The following is a 21,542-nucleotide window of genomic DNA, read 5'->3' as shown; positions in this document are numbered from 1 at the left end:
CAACCCTACTATTCTGTGATTCTATGAAAAGCCCACAGACTTCATCTGTATTCAATTTTGGATGCCACACTTTAAGGAGGCGTAGATGAATTTGAATAGGTTCAGAAAGAAAGCAATGAAGATGGGCAGCAGTATGAAAAACAAGTTATATGAGGAAAGGTTGAAGGAAATGCGTATGTTTGTCTGGAGAAAAGAATGACCTGGTTTACACAATTGGACTCGATGGTCTTATAGGGGGTTGGACGCAATCGTCTTATAGGCCCCTTCCAACCCTACTATTATTCTATGAATTAAACAGCCCATGGTTTCTTAACAAGGGGTTGTTTGGGAGCATGCTGGAGCACATGTGCTGGCTCCTGGCTGTTCACCTGCTTCCAGTGTGCTAAACAACCCACAGACACTCCATCCCTGGGTTGCTCACATGCTGTGTGAACCAAGAACTCTGATTTGTTGAGGGAGAAACAACCTGGAGTTAGAACCCATGGTTTGTTCTCCCGCTCACTCCGAAACAGCCCGTGGTTAACAAACCATGCGTTGTTTAATTGTGCAAACCGAATCAATATTGGGCACAGTGACAGTCTTTAAATAACTGAAGGCCATAGAAGAGGCAAAAATGTTTTCTGTTGCCCCAGATGGCAAGGCTAGAGCTAATGGGCTTATGTTACAGGACAGTAGATTTTGACTTAACAGTAGGAGAAACTTCCTAACAATGAGAGCAGTTCAACAATGGAAACAATTCCCATATGAGGTGGGCTCTCTCTCACTACAAATTTTCAAGCAGAGGTGAAACAGCCATCTGTTGTGGATGCTGTAGATCAGTATTTCCTGAACTGAGCTGGGAGGTTGGACTAGATGGCCTATAAGACCCCTCTCCTCCAACTCTTATTCTGTGCGTCTATGAACTAGCCCATGAACAGAATAATAAAACTGCTACCACCACCACTACATACTTCTTCATTGCTCTTTTAAAATAGAAAAACAATTTATCACAAGGTTTCAGTTTCAAGGTATAATCTCCTTAGATCTCTTCAGAAAAACTGTTGGACATGGGCTTCTACTGTAGATTTATTTCTTCATGGGAGTCCTGTGTACTTCTAGCCTGGCAGTCACTAATATTTATTTAAAAGATTTATATCCTACCTTTCAACAGAATGATCCTCAAGGCATCATACAATAGATTGCAATGATACATGTACACATTTCAAACCCTCACAACCCAGAAGCTCTTAATCCCCTGGCCAATGGATGGGGCCAATGTGTTCTTCCCTTCCATACTGCAGTCCCAGACAACAGGCAGTTGTAACCAACTTCTTCTTTTCTGGGAGGAGGGAAGGAAACTCCCTGCAGTTGCTCCTCATCTGGCCAGTAGATGGGACCAGGTTGGTCTCCCTTTTGTCATGATAATCTTTCTGGGAGGCAGGTGGTATAACCTCCCAGTGGCTCTTGGTGCCCTGGATAATGGTAGAAGCCAAAGTGTGCTGCTTTTCTGCAATTATTGCCGGCAACAATTCTGGTAATCATTGCAATAGCTGCAAAAAATCCTCTTGTGATTATAGGAGTTGCTGTTAATTATATCCATGGTAACTTATTTCATGCATTACTTTTACCTGCAAACCTGTACCTGGGAAAGGTCAGGAGTTTCCTTGAGTATGCCTTCTCTCAAGGATTGCAGGTTGTTTCTATAATCGCTACAGTATAGTTGAAACCATTTGGGGGTTGTAGTCCTGGAAAGCAGCCTCTCTTTCATGCCTCAGAAGGGTTTGTTAGATTGTTTCCATGCATAAAGCAGACAGCAATTTATCCTGTTTTGAATTTTTTATTTGCAGCAGGGAATTACCGCATGCACTCATCTGTGTAATTTAAATGAAACACACAAAGCTGCATTCACACATAATGCTAAACCATGGTGCACAAGGAAAAAGGAATGCTTCCCCTCCCCTCCTGTATGGCGAAGAGGATTAATAAACCAGCATTCATTTTCACTTTCCCAATTGTCAAGGATGCTATTAGAGCAAAGAGGGCTTCCTTTACAAAATGGAAGTCTTGCCCAAGTGAGGAAAACAAAAGGGAGCATAAGCTTGCACAAAGGCAATGCAAGCAGACAACAAGAGATGCAAAAAAAGAAAGAAAAGAAAAGTATTTTGAAGAGCATATCGCTAGTGATATCCAGGCCAACAATAAATAATTCCTTAAATATATCAGAAGCAAGAAACCAGCTAGAGGAGGCAGTTGGACAGTTGGATGACATTGGATCTAAAGAAGTACAAGGAGACTGCAGAGAAGCTGAATGAATTCTTCTCATCGGTCTTCACTGCAGAAAATATAGAACAGATAGCTGTGCCTGAACTGATATTTTCAGGAAGGGAATCTGAGGAACTGAGGCAAATAGTGGTGACAAAAGATGAAATTCTCAAGCTTATTGATAAATTGAAAGCAAATAAATCACCAGGCCCAGATGGTATCCACCCTAGAGTTCACAAAGAGTTCAAATATGAAATTGCTGATCTCCTAACCAAAATATGCAACATGTCCCTAAGATCAGCCTCTGTTCCAGAGGACTGGAAGATGGCCAATGTAACACCAAGTTTCAAAAAGGGATCCAGGGGGGATCCAGGAAATTACAGGCCGGTTAGCTTAACATCTGTTCCAGGTAAATTGGTTGAAAGCATTATTGAAGATAAATTAGTAAGCATATAGAAGGACAAGCCCTGCTGAAAAAGAATCAACATGGCTTCTGCAAAGGTAAGTCCTGCCTCGCTAACCTTTTAGAATTCTTTGAGACTGTCAGCAGACATGTAGACAGGGGTGATCCAGTAGACATAGTTTACTTGGATTTCCAAAAGGCTTTTGTCAGAGTCCCTCACCAAAGACTCCTGAGCAATCTTAGCAGTCATGGAATCAGAGGACAGATCCTCTTATGGATAAGTAACTGGTTAAAGAACAGAAAGCAGAGAGTAGGAATAAATGGTAAATTCTCCCAATGTTGTTGTTGTTCAGTCGTTAAGTCGTATCCGACTCTTCGTGACCCCATGGACCATAGCACGCCAGGCCTTCCTGTCCTCCGCTCTCTCCTGGAGTGTGCTCAAGTTCATATTCATTTCATTGGTGATGCTATCTAGCCATCTCATCCTCTGCCGTCCTCTTCTGCCCTCAATCTTTCCCAGCATCAGGGTCTTTTCCAGGGAGTTTTCTCTTCGTATTAGGTGGCCAAAATATTTCAGCTTCAGCTTCAGTATCTGTCCTTCCAATGAGCAATCAGAGTTGATTTCCTTTAGGATTGACTGATTTGACCTCCTTGCAGTCCAGGGGACTCGTAAGAGTCTTCTCCAGCACCACAGTTCGAAAGCATCGATTCTTCAGCGCTCAGCCTTCCTTATAGCCCAGCTCTCACAGCCATACATTACTACTGGGAAAACCATAGCTCTGATTATACGGACCTTCATCAGCAAGGTGATGTCTCTGCTTCTTACACTGCTGTCTAGGTTTGCCATAGCTTTCCTCCCAAGGAGCAAGCGTCTTTTAATTTCATAGATACAGCCACCGTCAGCGGTGATCTTTGAGCCCAAGAAAATAAAATCTGTCACTGCTTCCATTTCTTCCCCTTCTATATGCCTGGAAGTGATGGGGCCAGATGCCATGATCTTCGTTTTTTAATGTTCAGTTTCAAACCAGCTTTTGCACTCTCCACTTTCACCCTCAACAAGAGGCTCTTGAGATCCTCTTCGCTTTCTGCCATTAGGGTGGTATCGTCTGCATATCGGAGGTTGTTGATAATTCTCCCAGCAATCTTAATTCTGACCTGTGATTCATCCAACCCAGCATTTCTCATGATGTACTCTGCATATCAGTTAAATAAGCAGGGTGACAATATACAGCCTTGTCGTACTCCTTTCCCAATTTTGAACCAATCGGTTGTTCCCTGTCCAGTTCTTACTGTTGCTTCTCGACCCTCATACAGGTTTCTCACGAGACAGGTAACGTGGTCTGGTACTCCTATCTCTTTAAGAATTTGCCAGAGTTTGTTGTGATCCACACAATCAAAGGCTTTAGCGTAGTCAATGAAGCAGAAATAGACGTTTTTCTGGAATTCTCTTGCTTTCTCCATGATCCAGCAAATGTTGGCGATTTGATCTCTAGTTCCTCTGCCTCTTCGAAACCCAGCTTGTACTTCTGGTAGTTCTCGGTTCACATACTGCTGAAGCTTAGCTTGTAGGATTTTGAGCATCACCTTGCTGGCATGGGAAATGAGCGCAATTGTACGGTAGTTCGAACATTCTTTGGCATTGCCCTTCTTTGGAATTGGAATGTAAACTGACCTTGTCCAGTCTTGTAGCCTCTGTTGAGTGTTCCAAATTTGTTGGCATATTGAGTGCAGCACTTTAACAGCATCATCTTTTAGGATTTTAAATAGCTCAACTGGGATACTGTCATCTCTGCTAGCTTTGTTGTTAGTAATGCTTCCTAAGGCCCACTTGACTTCACTCAATGCTTTGAGTATACCCGGCTCAAGTTCAGTGACCGCATTATCATGGCTATCAGGGACATTAAGATCTTTCCTGTATAGTTCTTCTATATATTCTTTCCACCTCTTCTTAATCTCATCTGCTTCTGTTAGGTCCTTGCCTTCTTTGTCCTTTATCATGCCCGTCTTTGCACAAAACGTTCCCTTGAGATCTCCGATTTTCTTGAACAGATCTCTAGTCTTTCCCATTCTATTGTTTTCCTCGATTTCTTTGCATTGTTCATTTAAGAAGGCCTTCTTGTCTCTCCTTGCTATTCTCTGGAACTCTGCATTCAGTTGGATATATCTTTCCCTTTCTCCCTTGCTTTTCACTTTCCTTCTTTCTTCAGCTACTTGTAAAGCCTCATTAGACTGCCACTTGGCTTTCTTGCATTTCTTTTTCTTGGGGATGGATTGAGTTGCTGCCTCCTGAACAATGTTACGGACCTCCGTCCATAGTTCCTCAGGCACTCTGTCTGTCAGGTCTAATCTCTTAAATCTATTCCTCACCTCCACTGTATATTCATAAGGGATATGATTTAGGTCATACCTGAATGGTTTCGTGGTTTTCCCTACCTTCTTCAATTTAAGCCGAAATTTTGCAAGAATCAGCTCATGATCTGAGCCACAGTCAGCTCCAGTTCTTGTTTTGACTGACTGTATAGAGCTTCTCCATCTTTGGCTGCAAAGGACATAATCAATCTGATTTCGATATTGACCATCTGGTGATGTCCGTGTGTAGAGTCACCTCTTGTGCTGTTGGAAAAGCGTGTTTGCTATGATCAGCCTGTTCTCTTGGCAAAACTCTATTAGCCTTTGTCCTGCTTTATTTTATACACCAAGGCCATGTTTGCCTGTTATCCCCATTATTTTTTGACTTCCTACTTTGGCATTCCAATCCCCTATGATGTAAAGGACATCTTTTTTTGGTGTTAGTTCTAGAAGGTGCTGTATGTCTTCGTAGAACCGATCAACCTCAGCTTTTTCGGCCTCAGTAGTTGGGGCATAGACTTGAATTACTGTGATGTTGAATGGTTTGCCTTGGATTCGTACTGAGATCATTCTATCGTTTTTGAGATTGCACCCTAGTACTGCTTTCCCCACCCTTTTATTGACTGTGAGTGCTACCCATTTCTTCTAAGGGATTCTTGCCCACAGTAGTAGATATAATGGTCACCTGAATTAAATTCTCCCATGCCTGTCCATTTTAGTTCACTGATTCCCAAGATGTCGATGTTCAATCTTGCCATCTCATGTTTGACTAGGGATGTACGAAAGTCACTTACCTGTTTGCGGATTATGTTGATGGTGGGGCGGGAGCGTTCCTTCCCTCCCCCCGGAATCCTCGCCGGGGGGGGAGGTGCTCCGTTCCTCCCTCCTGGAATTCTCCGAGGCTGGCTGTGCTCCACAGCAGCTCCGCGGAGCAGCCGGCCAGGCCAGGCCAGAGCCGTCCGCAGCTGGATTTCCAACCGTGGAGGGCTCTGGGTAAAAAAAAAAACCACGGACGCAAATGGCGGCGGCTTCAGCTGCCGCCATTTGTGTTCCTTATTTTTGCCCTCTTAATCTACGTAAATATTTACGTAGACTATGATGGCGAAAATCAAGGGGAACGCAAATAGCGTAGCGGGCGCTATTTGCATCCCTTTTTGATTCCCCGTTTTATCCTACTTAAATATTTACATAGGCTAAAATAAATATTTTACTTAAATATTTACGTAGGCTAAAACGCGGAATCAAAAAGGGATGCAAATAGCGCCCGCTACGCTATTTGCGTTCCCCTTGATTTTCGCCATCATAGTCTACGTAAATATTTACGTAGATTAAGAGGGCAAAAATTAGAAACGCAAATGGCGGCGGCCGTAGCCGCTGCCATTTGCGTACGCGTTTGTTTTTTTTTAAGCCACCCAGCCATGATAGGCTACGTAAAGATTTACGTAGCCTATCACATCGTGGTTTTTTTTTTTTAAAACCTAGTCATGATAGGCTACGTAAATCTTTACGTAGCCTATCACGTCTTTCTTTTTCTTTCTTTTTTTTCTTTTACAAGAGTGGAAATGGCGGTGGCAGCAGCCGGTCGGAAGACCTGCAGCCGCCGCTGCCGCCGCCTGGAAGGTCCGCCCCAGGTGAGTCTCGTCCCGGGGGGGATCCGCGGCGGGGCGGGGGGTGGCAGGCCGTTCCGCCACGGAGTTCGGGGTGCCAAATGCACTGGCATTCGGCCTCACCGTGATCCGTGGCGGAATTCTCTGCCATCCCTATGTTTGACCACCTCCAGCTTACCTTAATTCATTGATCTTACATTCCAGGTTCCTAAACAATATTGTTCTTTACAGCATCAGATTTTCTTTTCACCACCAGAGACATCCACAGCTGAGTGTCCTTTCGGCTTTGGCCCAGCCGCTTCACTCTTTCTGGCGCTACTTGGAAATTCCCTCTGCTCTTCCCCAGTAGTATATTGGACACCTTCTGACCTGAGGGGCTCATCTTCCGGCGTCATCTCTTTTAGCTTTGTGATACATTCCATGGGGTTTTCTCCCAATGGAGGAATTCTCCCAATGGAGGGATGTAAATAGTGGGGTCCCACGGGGATCATATGGGTCCAATGCTTTTCAACTTGTTCATAAATGATCTGGAATTAGGAGTGAGCAGTGAAGTGGCCAAGTTTGCTGATGACAGCAAATTATTTAGGGTGATCAAAACAAAAAGGGATTGTGAAGAGCTCCAAAAGGATCTCTCCAAACTGGGCGATGGGCTTCCAAATTGCAAATGAGGTTCAATGTAAGCAAGTGTAAAGTGATGCACGTTGGGACAAAGAATCCCAGCTTCCGTTATAATTTGATGGGATCTGAGCTAGGGTTGACTGACCAAGAAAGAGATCTTGGGTTTGTGGCAGACAGCTTGATGAAGATGTCAACCCAGTGTGTGGCCGCTGTAAAAAAGGCAATCCATCTTAGGCATCATTAGAAAAGGAACTGAGAATAAAACTGCCAATATCATACTGCCTTTATATAAATCTATGGTGCAACCACACTTAGAATACTGTGTACCTTTCTGGTCTCCACTGCTAAAAAAGGATATTGTACAGCTGGAAAAAGTGCAGAAAGGGGCAACTAAAATGGTCAAGGGGCTGGAGCATCTCCTCTATGAGAGAAGGTTAGAACAGCTGGGATTGTTTAGCTTGGAAAAAAAGGAGGGTAAGGGGAGACATAATAGAGGTGTATAAAATCAGGCATGGTGCGGAGAATGTGGATAGGGAGACATTTTTCTCAAAATACTAGAACCCGGGGTCATCCCATGAAGCTGATAGGTGGGAGATTCAGGACAGATAAAAGGAAGTACTTCTTCACCGAGCACGTAGTCATATGGCATTTGCTACCACAAGACATAGTGATAGCCATCAATTTGGATGTCTTTAAAAGGGGGTTAGATAGATTCCTGGAGGAAAAGGCTGTTAATGACTACTAGTCCTAATGGCTATGTGCTACCTCCAGCATCAGAGGCAGTATGCCTATCTATACCAGTTCCTGGGGAACATGGGCGGGAGGGTGCACTTGTGTCCTTCTTGTGGGTTTCCTGTAGGGATGTCAGAGAATTCCGCCACAGATCTCGGTGAGGCCGAATGCCAGTGCATTCGGCCCCCCGAAATCTGTGGCGGAACGGCCTGCCCCCCGCCCCCCCACTGATCCCCCCCAGGACGAGACTTACCTGGGGCGGATGTTCCAGGCGGCGGTGGCTCCGGCCAAATACGTAAATATTTACGTAGACTAAGACGGCATAAAATAAGGAACGCGAATGGTGACGGCCATAGCCGCCACCATTTGCGTACGCTTTTTTTTTTTTTTTTACCCAGAGCTCTCCGTGGCTGGAAATCCAGCTGCGGATGGCTCTGGCCTGGGCCTGGCTGGCTGCTCCGCGGAGCCGCCGCGGAGCACAGCCCGCCGTCGAGGATTCCAGGGGGGAGGAACGGATCGCCTTCCCCCCCACCATGAACATAATCCGTGGAAAGGTAAGTGACTTTCGTACATCCCTAGTTTCCTGTGGGCAGCTGGTTGGCCACTGTGTGAACAGAATGCCGGTGTAGATGGACCCTTCGTCTGATCCAGCGTGGCTGTTCTTATGTTCAGTTCCTGGCTTGTCATGTGCAAACCAGGAATTGTGGTTTAAAATCTAAACAAGACAGCTAAACAATCAAGGGTTTGTAGTTGGCTTGTTTAACAATTGACTAGAGTTTATTTTAAAACATTGCTGGTTCACACATAATGACAAGCCTAGCATCAGGCAAAGTGAAGCTGAATGCTTGTTTGCCTTGTGGCTGCATGATGTGGGAGCGCACAAGCCAGACATTTCAGTTGGGCTCCTTTCTGCTTGTGTGCATAGTGCTAACCCATAGTTTAGCATTACATGGAATGCCACCCAGTATATATTTCCAAACTAGCGGGGTATTTCCACCAGCGATTTACTCCAAGTCGGCTGCGTGTTGAGGTCCTTGGGGATACATGATATTGTGGCCATCCAGCAGCCACCGTGGAGCTTATCAGGGAAAAATGGGATTACCTGAGAATGCTAGTCTGATTCTTTTCCTTAAGTCGGGTTCTCCCCAGTATAGTTACTATGTGCCCCAACCTCCGCATTGACCTCGGGTATGCTAGCCCTGCCCAGGAGTGTGCCTTTCACTGTGACCCTGGTCAAGGGGTGTTTCCTCCCATTGTGCTGAATGAGTCTTGCCCTCCGAATGCCCACAGAACTTACAGAAATCCCCCCTCAATTGACATGGCACAGTTTAAAGTGGCAAAGTATGATCTCGCGGTTCTGGTTCTCCTTTGTTTGGTTTATTGCCTTAGGAAGAAACTACTTTGACCCTTCATTACAGAGATCCTGCAGGTTAAAATGGGGGCTGGTTTCCATCTTTGTGTTTACTGCTGTCTTTCCCACAACAAACCCATTAGTGTCTCCTCAGAAGTAACTCCCTTTGTGATCAATGAGCCTTGCCCTTTGAATGCCTACAGAATTTACAGAGATCCCTCTCAATTGACATGGCACAGTTTAAAGCGGTAAAGCGCGACCTTGAAGTTCTGATTCCCCTTTGTTTGGTTTATTGCATTAGGAAGAAACTATTTCCACCCTTCATTATAGAGTTCCGGTGGGTTAAAATGGGGGCTGGTTTCCATCTTTGTGTTCTCCCCACCACCACCTTTCCCAGCACATGCATATGTGTGTCTACTCAGAAGTAAACCCCATTGCGATCAATGAGGCTTGCTCCTGAAATGCAGGTGCATCTGGAGTTTCAAGGGTAAGGAGAAAAGGGGGGGAGAGGGGGGAAGCCTCTCTTATTGGTTGAGCAGCTCCTGCCAGTCAGATGGCATTCGTTCCAACCCCCATCCTTTCTAGGAAGTATATTCTGTGAAGCAATTTTTACTGCTATGGAGAACCTGCTCGTGGAGCCCTGCATGGATCAAATCGCAGCAAAGCTTATGCCTTTTAAAAAAAAATCCGGTACTCCTCCATTAGCTTCTCCTTCCATTGTCATGGAAACACGGCCAAGGTGTTTACTGTGGAATTGCCATGCTGTGTTTACTCACTTTTTACAGGATATTTAGGTGACATCATCATCTGATGGCTGGCCTCCTGTGTTTTCCCTGTGCTCCTTCAGACTTCTTTTAGACTGCAGAGAATCCCAGTTTTTCAGCTCAAGGTGTTGCGGGTGATGGAACAGTAGTACTTTCTCCATAAATGTAGATTCTTAATGCTACTCTTCTGACTTTTGTATAGTTTTGATGTACTGCCTCACATAATACCATGCATTGACACTTTTGCACTATTACCTTTCCAGTCAGCACCATTTTATCAGTATGTTTTTAAAATTGATATTTTAATTTGCACTAAAATACTTTTTTGGCTATATATTTTTAAAAAGTAAAATATTTTACTATAGTGCTTAAAAGAAAAGTCATTTTAACACACACTTAAAACTGATTGAAAAAGCAACCTGCTGCCTTTCCAGTCGGTGCCACTTTACCAATATTTATTCCTCTCCCAATCTGTTAATTAATGCTAAAATATTGTGTGTGTTTTAGTTTGTGCAGTCGCACAATAGCACCTAAATAAAAATGTGCTTTAGCACAAATTAAAAATTAATTGAAAAATTGATTCAACACAGCATGCTTAAGTGAATTGTTCCTTTCTGCATCCACAGGGCTATATCAAGTCCACTAGTGTGGACGGAACAGAGTGGGACATACAAAAGAAGCACTATATCCCCTAAAGTGTGGAAGGTCAATAGCAATTCTGCATGTAGCTCACAGCGGAAGAACAATGATTGGGTAGCACTGGGACTTATTATATTTGGACTCCAGTAGTTGGGATGCAGTTTTTTTCCTCATCACTCTTTAGTTCTTGCTGTGATAACCTGGTTTATCAGTTAGCAAATACATGTTTCTATACATCTTTGCCACCTTCTCAGTACACTTAGTGCATCTGAATTATACCTTTCTGTACATCTTTTTATACATTAAAAGTACATTTTTCTTATATTTCATAAATAGTGCACTTGTTTTTCTTCAAGGTAGTTTAGGGGATATCAGTATTTTCCAAATCGTTAAAAAAAAAAAACACACCCACAACTGTTTTCTACCTGGGAAATTGTAAAATTTCTCCTAGATAATTAATTTATTACCAGTATAACAGCCTGATTAAATGTTATTATATGTGTGCCATGGACTCCTTTTGAATATAGTCTTGGACATAATCAATGACGAGTGACCCATGCACATTTTATTATTTGCTCAGACATGCTGTGCCTTTTCTGATTTTTTAAAACTGTTTAAAAAAGCACTAAGGGAGTGACCTGCTCCTCCCCTATCCAATTAATACAGCCACCAGGATTTTTTAAAAAACATGTATATAGTAGCAGCCCACAGGAACCACCATCCCATGAACAGGTAGGATGATGAAGATGATAAACACTTCCCACAGTGTTTATCAGTGGTGAGAAGTTCCAGGGGCATCACTACTGGGTTTAGTTTGCTTTTGCTGAGAGAACACTGGTGATTTATAGTGAACTATTTCCTTTAATTACAAATATAGAATCAGGTACTTCGGAGGCAAATGCCTTGTTTATTTGATTATATCTAAGCCTCTCTTGGAGCTTTTTTGGCTAAAAAGCAGTATAAAAATACTACAAACAAATAAAATATATCTTCAGCAGGCATCTGGTCCCTAGAGAGTAACTTCTGCAGCCTCCCCAGGCTGCATTCCCAGTTTCACTTAACTACAGCCAAAACGCCGATCTCTCTCCCTCCCTTCTCTCTGTCTTAATTCAAACGCCAAACTCCTTTTTTATATCTCTCCGTCTTCAAGTTCTGATGGTTCTTGGATTTCAAAAATGGAAGAAATACTCCCAGCTATCAAGTGACCATCTCCTGTTTTTAGCTTCCACTGATGAAACATCCATCAGCATCCTGCCTATTAGCCAGGAATCATCCAAACAGTAGGGTGAATTTGAATACTTCCACTATATTTTAATATTATGCTAGGTGGCACCATTTTGCTATTATTTCTATTACTTTGTATTAAATGTTTTTGCACTATATATAGCAGCATGTTTTGTATTTGGTACTTTTGTATTAAACATGCTACAGTAGATATATGCTGGGAATATTTTTCTGTTAATGTCATCACAACTGCTGGCCTTGTTTTGTGCTGTGGATGGGGGGCAGCAATTGCAGCACCAGTACAGTTTAACAGTTGTGATGTGCTCAGTGCATAAACCACTGAGGATGTTGCACTGAGGCTCTAGGGTGGGTTGGTGTTATGTCAATAATGGCAACCATGATATGGAATTGTTCAACAAACAAAAAGGGCATCAATGGGGCGTGGTAGTGGCAGTTTTATTTCTTTTTCCACTCGCAATACCCCTGTGTGATAGATGAGGCTAAAAGGTAGTAATTGTCTTAAGCTCACCCAGTGAACTTAATGGCTGAGCAGGGATTTGAACCCAGATGTCCCTGGCTCAAGTTCAACCTTTTATCCACTATGCTGCATTGACTTTCTAATGTAGCTGAAATACCAGGAGTACTGTGTAAAACCTAATGCAGAAAAAGCTTGTGTGAAAGCTCATGCTGCAATAAATCCATTGGTCTCTGTCTCTTTGCTGCCAAACTAATATAGCTGCTTTTCTAACTTGGTGGAGGGGTTTTGAAAAAGACATCAACCTAAGGTAAAGTGCCCCCTTCCCCCTCTTCAAATAAGTTTCATAAAAGGTGCATCCATCTGTCTCACCTTGCATATGTCCTGTCTATTGTTTGGTAGCATTCTCTTAGAAAAAGACACCTGCAGGAGAACCACAAAGATAACTGTTCCCCTATGCACTTTCTCATATATGTATAGAAATGTTTTGCAAGAATCCTCTCCACATAAGTGTTGACTGTTTAAAAATGTAGATTTTTGTAGTGACATATTCATTCCTTAAATACTTTTATTGGATTACAAATACATTTTGGCTTTCTAATGTTGTGTTATATATGAAATAGCATGAGAGAGATTATATATTTCTTCCTTTAATTTTGCACTCACTTCATCTAACAAAAAAGGAAGATTATTGCCTTTTCCTCCAAAGGTATTATCTTACTGCAAGTGAAATAATTTCATATATTTGCTTTAAAACAAAACTATTTAACATTTATTTCATGTTCTCAGTGTATTGGATGCTGAACAGATTATAGAAGTGACCCTTCCCTTGCCTCAAGGGCTGATAATTTAAGAAAGATAGGACAAAGTTGGAATAGTTGCACAGTACAATATTAATAACTGTATGTGTAATGTCTGCATTGTGTATTATAGTATTCATTACAAGGAAAATTATTATTTCTTTAATTTTTTTTTACAGTGGTCCTATGCTTTAGAGAAACCAAACACCGGAAGCATATTTAATATTGCTTGGTCTACTGATGGCACACAAATAGCTGGGGCTTGTGGAAATGGACATGTGATTTTTGCCCATGTTGTGGAACAGCATTGGGTGTGGAAAAACTTTGGAATAACACTAACTAAAAGAAGAACCATGGAGGTATGTGTTGGGTGTTTCAAGCTTTTTGAATAGCAGGATATTTCTTAAATATATGGCTGACAACTGTGGTGAGCAGAAAATCTTGACACAAAATAACTGGTACCTTCCGAATACCTTTTTTGTGTTATAAATGTACTGAGTGAATGAGTGATATCGTATCTTTTGCTAGTTAAATATCCCCAGGGAGATCTGTTCAACCATCAGTAGGTTGAGCAGCTTTCAGTATGCTCCCAGTGGAATGAGCAGGTTGACTAATGTGTTTATAGAATGAGGTGAATGTTCGCAACACACTGTGATCTTGTTGATGTTAGGAAGGCTACTCTAGAGTAAATGGGCTGTGGCTTGCATCCCAAATTACTGCAGTGGCTGGAAATTCAGCATCAAAAGCTTTGTTTATGCTAGAAATTATTTTACAGCAGCTGGCAACAAAGGCACAGCTGCAGAAGCAATAGCATAATAGTCCATGCACAGATAGCCTAGGCATGTTGACTTAAAAAAACACACCTTCCCTTGTATACAGCTGTGGTTTACCATTACAGCAGCTGCAGCATTGTTGGTTGTTACTATAATGCAGGTTTTCCTGCCAAGAGCAGACCTAACAGTGTGTCGGTTTTGTTTGATCTCAAAATCGCAACTCAAAATTAGCAAAATTGTGCTTATTGAAGAAACTGTAACCAGAATATTTCAGCCCCAGGTTAAAATAGTTTTCAGCTAGGTAAAATATCTATTACAAGTTGTTTTTACTACTAGAATGTATTGTCTTAACTAGGAAATTTATACACTTTTCAAAACTTCATCAGATTACTAACAGCAGATTATTAAGAGGTGTTATATTAAGCCCTATTACATATTTTCAGACAACAGATGTGTTGTTTTTTAAAGGTTATATTATGATAAGTGAAGCATGACCCCGAACGTGTAGTAGAATTCTAAATGTAAGTTTATCTTGTCCTGAATTAAAAACTCAGCCTGAATATTGGAAAGCAAATGCATAAATGGATATTTTTACCTGCTAAATGCTCTGTCTTCCCTGACCAGACACTGACTCATAACATCCCACCCAGAGGACAGGGCAATAATATACAATGTCTGTTGTTACAAGTTTTCCCAATTATACATTTAGTATTAGAGTTCAGGCCAAGCTTTTCAATTCTGGATGCCCAACATTAGGCTCCCAAATCTATAATTAGGCACCTAAATATCTTTTGGCCTGACGTGAAGTCTTCTTTGATGCTGAATATATAATTGGGAAAACTTGCAACAACAGAAATTCTATATTACCCATCTGTCCACTGAGTGGGATATTATGAGTCAGTGTCTGGGAATATAGAAGACAAATTGGCAGGTAAAAATCATATTTTTGCATTCATTCCCAGACATCGAATTGTAATGAATTACTGTCCAGTAATCCTTGAAGCTTTTGTTATATTTAGCTTGTACAGCTTCATGGGAAAGGTATTTTCACTAGCACAGTGTGTAAATGACCTATGTATAATTTAAATTCTTGTATGAGGTTGTCTGAAGACAGAGGATCCAGAATGCTCATTTCCAGAATTTGGGCAGGTCAGCAGACCTCCCTTCTGTGAGCTTCGCTGACCTGCCTAGTTCTGGATACAAGCATTGGCACTCATTTCCAGTTGTTTCAGGAACTGCTAGTGTAGCAGACCATTCCACTAACATGGGCAATGTAGGATACTGCCCAATGCTTTAAAAGTATTATTTAGTTCTACTGCATAAAAATGAAAGAGTCTGAGAATATTAAAATAGGGTATAAATCACACAAAAGTCTATTGTAATGTGAACTTGATTGGTTTAAATACTGGAATGTTCATTATATCTCTTCCTTTTTAAGGGAGATTCTGTATAGTTCTTAGAGATAAGAACGAGGCTAATACTTTTTTTCTAGTTTTGGTGTTTTGGGTTTTGAATTATTTAAGTTTTATTTAACCATAGCTTTTGTTTCCGTTAGGTTCGTAATGTACTTAATGATGCAGTGGATTTACTGGAATTTCGTGACAGAGTCATTAAGGCTTCTTTGAACTATGGGCATTTAGTAGTTTCAACGTCTCTTCAGTGTTACATATTCTCGTAAGCTTCTTGAATTAATGAGACATAGTCAGCTGATAAATTGCAAAAATGTTGGTTTAATAAATAATAGCTTCTACATGATTTGATTTGGGAAGCATCCATTATTTAATGGATATGTCCCATAAACCAAAGCTAAATGATATAAACTTTTCATAATTGCACGTGGAATTGACTAGCTACATTTGTTTCCCCATGAGTGAGACCTTTACAGTGAAGCCATATGTTATTGCTTAACACAACTTTGTCTCCTGGTGCAACTGTGCACTAGTTTGTTCTGTGTTTCCCTTTAATAGTTACTTGCGCCAAATCCCTGAACTACATTTTAAATTTGAACTACTTTTAAACAAAGTTCAGGCATACAGTTGGGTGTGTGTGTGTATGTATGTGTTAAAAAGCTCTTGTGGGCATGTGGCTGCGGGGGGTGTGTGTATCTGGATCACATCAGCTGTAACTTTTATAGTGATATTGGAAAATGTGAAATAGCTATTAGATAATCAGTTCGTTTTTAAATAAATGGAAAGATAAATACATCCCTGCATTCTGTATTTTTTGAAATCTTAGCATATATAATTATTTCAAAGTAGAATATATTGAGAACATCCCCCCATACAGTCTGAACTACTTTTTGTATTAAGGGCTTTTTTTAATTGCCCTCCCTTTGTTTTAGAATTAAAAACTGGAATACGCCATTAATCTTTGACCTCAAAGAAGGAACTGTCAGTTTAATTTTACAAGCGGAAAGGTAACTTGCTTATTACAATTTATTTTTATTAAAATAATGTTTGCTCAAATATTGCAAACTGGTAGGATCATATTTTGAAGAAATACAGTCAGGGCCAGAAATATTGGAACAAGGATAACTGTTTTGGCACTTGGCCTCTGTACACCGCCACATTGAAGTTGAAAGGAAACACACCCAGATGGGAGCGAAGTCAAGACTTTCAGCTGTAATTCAAGGGGTTTGACAAAAGTGGGGCACTCAGGAAGGACAGCCAGTGGTATATGCACACCCCCATTGTTGGTGGCTCATAAGTAATGGAACGAATGGCTGACAAGCAGCTGCATGGCCAGGTGTGGCCTGTTTCCTGGGTACCCCATGACCAATCCAGCAGAGAAAAGGCTTGGAGGTAGTTCTGAGTGTTACATTTGCATTTGGTAGCTGTTCACTGGAACTCCCAACATGAGGTCCAAAGAAGTGTCCATGCGAGTGAAGGAGGCCATCATTAGGCTGAGGAAACAACATAAATCCATCAGAGAGATAGCAAAAACAGTGGGAGTGGCCAATATAACTGTTTGAAACATCCTGAAAAAGAAGGACTTAACTGGCAAGCTCAGCAACAGCAAAAGGCCTGGCAGACCACGGAAGACAACTAAAGTGGATGACCGTAGAATTCTGCTCATGGTGAAGAGAAACCCTTTCACAGCATCTAGCCAGGTCAAGAACGCTCTTGCGGAGGTAGGCATGTCATTGTCAACATCTACAGTCAAGAGACAGCTTTATGAATGTAAGTACAGAGGCTTCACAACAAGGAGCAAACCACTGGTAATGCTCAAGAACAGACAGGCCAGATTAGCCTTTGCCAGCAAACACCTACAAAAGCCTGCCCAGTTCTGGAATAAGATTCTTTGGACTGATGAAACCAAGATTAACTTGTACCAGAATGATGGGAAGAGAAAAGTATGGAGAAGGAAAGGAACAGCTCATGATCCAAAGCATACCACATCATCTGTCAAACATGGTGGAGGCAGTGTTATGGCATGGGCAAGTATGGCTGCCAATGGAATCAGGTCACTGGTGTTTATTGATGACCTGACTGCTGATAAAAGCAGCAGGATGAATTCTGAAGTGTATAGGGCTATACTTTCTGGTCAGATTCAGCCGAATGCTGCCAAACTGATAGGACGCCGCTTCATATTGCAGATGGATAATGATCCAAAACATACAGCAAAAGCTACCCAAGAGTTTCTCAAGGCAAAGAAGTGGGATGTTCTTCAATGGCCAAGTCAGTCACCTGATCTCAACCCAATAGAGCATGCTTTTCATTTACTGAAGACAAGACTGAAGGCAGAAAGACCCACAAACAAGCAGCAGCTGAAGGCACCTGCGGTAAAGGCCTGGCAAAACATCTCGAGGGAGGAAACTCAGCATTGGGTCATGTCCATGGGTTCCAGACTTCAGGCAGTCATTGACTGCAAAGGATTTTCATCCAGGTATTAAAGGTGATCCTTAAGTTTGAAATGATGTTGGTTTGTTCCATTACTTATGAGCTACCAACGATGGGGGTGTGTGTATGCCACTGGCTGTCCTTCCTGAATGGTTAGTGCCCCACTGTTGTCAAACCCCTTGAATTACAGCTGAAAGTCCTGACTTTGCTCCCATCTTGGTGTGTTTCAACTTCAATGTGGTGGTTTACAGAGGCCAACTGCCAAAACAGTTATCCTTGTTCCAATATTTCTGGCCCTGACTGTATATGGGTCAAATTCAGCAGGATTTCAGAATTATACTCACCCCTCTCACCATTGTGGGATGGCAAACAAACTCTTGTGAGCGAGATGAGCCTGAGGCGGCTTTCCATAGCTGGTGCTACAGAGGGGGAGGGATGATCACTGCCACATACCCAGTACCAAACCTAGGCAGAAGCCTCCTATTTGTTTTAGCTCTGCATTTGCTGAGTGCATCCAGAGAGCCAAAATAAATGTCTGTCTCCTTTCTCTGGTTCCAAGCTGGAGGGGGACAGAGCAGGCAACTTGGTTTGTCACTGCACCTGCTCCACTGCCAACTTTCAGCAGAAGACCAAGCAGGCCTGAAGGCTTGGAAAATTGGTGTAATTACAGCTGGGCTTCTTTTTCTCTTTTGACTATTTGCGGAGGTTGGGGCAAAACCAAAATACCCTGAAGGTTGGGGCAGGGCGGGGCGTTGAATTGAAATTTTTGAGGGACAGATGCAAGTCTTGGTTGAGATGAGGTGGCTGGGGTATTTTTCTCTCTTGCTTTTTGCACTTTGACTTGTGGTTGTTCATAGTGGCTACAAGGCCTCTCTGCAACCTCCTAGCCATACTTTCTGCTTAGGGCTGGCCCAGAATGCCCATGGGAATGACACTGTGTATAGTAGCCTCATTCCCATGGGCATCCTGGTCCAGCCCCAAGCAGGAAGTGTAGTTGAGAGGCTGCAGAGAGAGCCTTGCAGCCATTACAAGTAGCTATGAGGCTTTTTTTTAAACTGCAAAAAGAAGAGAAAAAACCCCTCTTGGCCACCTCATATAAACTAAGGTAAGCCAAGCCCCCCGCCCCGCATAAGTGTTAGTGAAATTCCTCTTCCCTGAAACCAACAGAAAATCCACCCCCCTTTCACAGGGATGAATAATCCTACACAAAAAACATGGGAAGGGGGGATTTTCAGCACTTGTTTAGTTGTGTAATTCCAATGTTAAACCCAGTTAGAGCTAACTTAAGTTTCACTTAACTCAGAATTGGATTACATAGTAATCCTTTCTAGCTCTAAGCATTGTTAATGGTAGTGTTATGGAGTTAGACCCAATAGCGGGATTACGTGCTTCAGAAGGAAGGGAGCTTCTAATCTCTGTGGTTCACTCCTGATTACTTAGCTATGTTTAAGTAACTGGAAGCATTATGTCTGCACTTATCCTTTGATATTATATGTCAGATTCCATGAGTAGTCTGTTATGAATATTGGTCACTTGGAAGGTTGTTGTTCAGTCGTTAAGTTGTGTCCCATGGACCATAGCACGTCAGACCTTCCTGTCCTCCGCTCTCTCCTGGAGTGTGCTCAAGTTCATATTCATTGCATTGGTGATAGTGCCCCCTCCCCCCAAATCTCATTTTCCAAATACAGAAAATGTAGCTCTATGCAGATATTACCATGTATCCCATGGTAGGTCATTTGGATAAATGAAATAGTATCTACTTGCTATAATATTAGATAGCCTATGCATATATAAATCTGACAGAGTAGAAAATTTTTAAAGCAACACCTTGGATTATAAATGCCAATCTGTTAATATTTTATATACATCTAAATAGTTGAATAAATAAATTTGTGAATAAGGCAAGTAGTTTACACAGAAATAATAGATTGTGACAATTTTTAATGGCATGACCTGAGCATTGTTAATTGTTTCCCCCCCTTTATTTACAGGCATTTTCTTCTTGTAGATGGTGGAGGAATCTATTTATATTCCTATGAAGGACGTTTAATTTCCTCTCCAAAGTTTCCAGGAATGAGAACAGATATATTAAATGCCCAGACCATATCTTTGAGTAATGATACTTTAGCAATAAGAGACAAATCTGATGAAAAGGGTATGTTAAAAATTGGCTGTTATTTTTGTATAAAAAACCTTTTCTTTTGATTAAATACATGTTGAAAATAATGTGAAAGAAAAAAGTTTACTATATAAGTTTGAAAGGGGTTTGGGGAAAGGTAGTTCATTCCCAGTACATGAACAAGCTGTCTTACATTGGCTCTTACCATTACTCCATCCAACCCACTACTGTTTACTCTTTTTGGCAGTGGTTCTCCAGGGTCTCTGGCAGAGGTCTTTCTTCTGCTGCCTGGGATTTTTTCACAAGGATTTAGGCTAGGACCATCTGCATACGAAGCATCTGCTCTAGCACTGAGCTATGGCCTCTTCCCTAGAAATGTATTTGTATGCTTCACATTGCAAACCCAAGAATCTTTTCAGAAAAGACTTTTCAGTGTTCATTGAAAAAATAAGCTGCTTTCTTCAGTTAGTGTGGTAAGAGAATTTCCTACCATAAAATGTAACCGATACTGGCAAAATATTCAGAGAAGCATATTAGAAGATCCATGTCCATGATGGAGCTTTTTATTGTTGTTGCTGAACAGAACGTTTTCTGAGCTACATCACAAAACTGCTCTTTAATCTCCCCATTTTAAAAAGCTGTTTCAGATACTGTGCAGAGAAGATGGTCTTTTATGCCCACTGGCTGGGGATTGGATTACTTGCCAATCTCTCTGTGCAGGTAGAGGCCAAGATAAGCAAACAAATTGAATCTCTCCTACCTTAGCAATGCTCTTGTACCAGTTGAGGCTACTGCTGGGGGAACCTTAGACTGTTGGGACACTGAAAGCTTGGTGTGGGTGGGGGAGAGTGTGGAGCAGGGTTTTGGTGGGAGAGAAGGGGAGTTTAGGAAGAATCCTATGCTCCCTTAGGTTCATTTGTACCCACCTGCAACAGTGAAACATTATGTCAGAAAAGGTGGTGTAAGTGAAAAAATTTCCAATGGACTCAATGAAGACCTTCAGATAATGAAACTAGAAATGGGTATTTGTTGGTGGTGCAAAGGGTCCTCATCATCAAAGTCCCCACCTGTGTGCTCATAATTCTCTAGACATGGGAGCAGCATGTTGTAACCCCATGCTGTTTAAGTTGATAATGTGAAATTTGTGCTGAATGCTTGTTTTGTATACTCATGATAGTGCATTGTGATTGGCTGCAGAGTTAGAGCTAAATTAGATGAGATTGCATCAACCATCCATGCTTATTCACATTTATCCCATTCAAACAGTAGCTAGGTCTTTCTCTTGTACATGTAAATAGGGATGTACGAAAATTCCGCCACGGATCTCGGGGAGGCCGAATGCCAGCGCATTTGGCCCCCCGAAATTGGTGGCGGAATGGCCTGCCCCCCCGCCCCCTCGGGACGAGACTTACCTTGGGCGGATCTTCCTGGCAGCGGCGGCTCCGGCGGCGACTCCGGCAGCAGTTAGGCGGCGGCGGCGGCAGCGGCCGGTCTTCCGACCGGCTGCCGCTGCCACCATTTCCAGTTAAAAAAAAAAAAAACACATGATAGGCTACGTAAAGATTTACGTAGCCTATCACGGCTAGGTTTTTTTAAAAAACCGTGATA

General features: G+C 42.1%; 1 protein-coding gene across 4 annotated transcripts in view; it reads left to right on the top strand.

Moving 5' to 3' along the window:
* IFT80 (intraflagellar transport 80) overlaps nucleotides 1-21,542 on the top strand; it is a 122,049-nt gene that overhangs the window by 60,835 nt on the left and 39,672 nt on the right. For 3 of the 4 annotated variants that reach the window (XM_084847393.1, XM_084847394.1, XM_084847392.1), the window contains 4 exons: nucleotides 13,383-13,562; nucleotides 15,532-15,650; nucleotides 16,318-16,392; nucleotides 19,807-19,970. In XM_084847393.1, coding sequence (XP_084703519.1) covers nucleotides 13,383-13,562; nucleotides 15,532-15,650; nucleotides 16,318-16,392; nucleotides 19,807-19,970 — 538 coding nt within the window. The remainder of the gene's footprint in view (nucleotides 1-13,382; nucleotides 13,563-15,531; nucleotides 15,651-16,317; nucleotides 16,393-19,806; nucleotides 19,971-21,542) is intronic. The other variant, XM_084847396.1, reaches the window with a different exon arrangement.

Source organism: Heloderma suspectum, chromosome 3 (genome assembly GCF_057233095.1).
Source record: "Heloderma suspectum isolate Gila_16-S chromosome 3, 16-S_ref, whole genome shotgun sequence".
Lineage (NCBI taxonomy): Eukaryota > Metazoa > Chordata > Lepidosauria > Squamata > Helodermatidae > Heloderma > Heloderma suspectum.
This window is presented reverse-complemented; position numbering and strand designations above follow the sequence as displayed.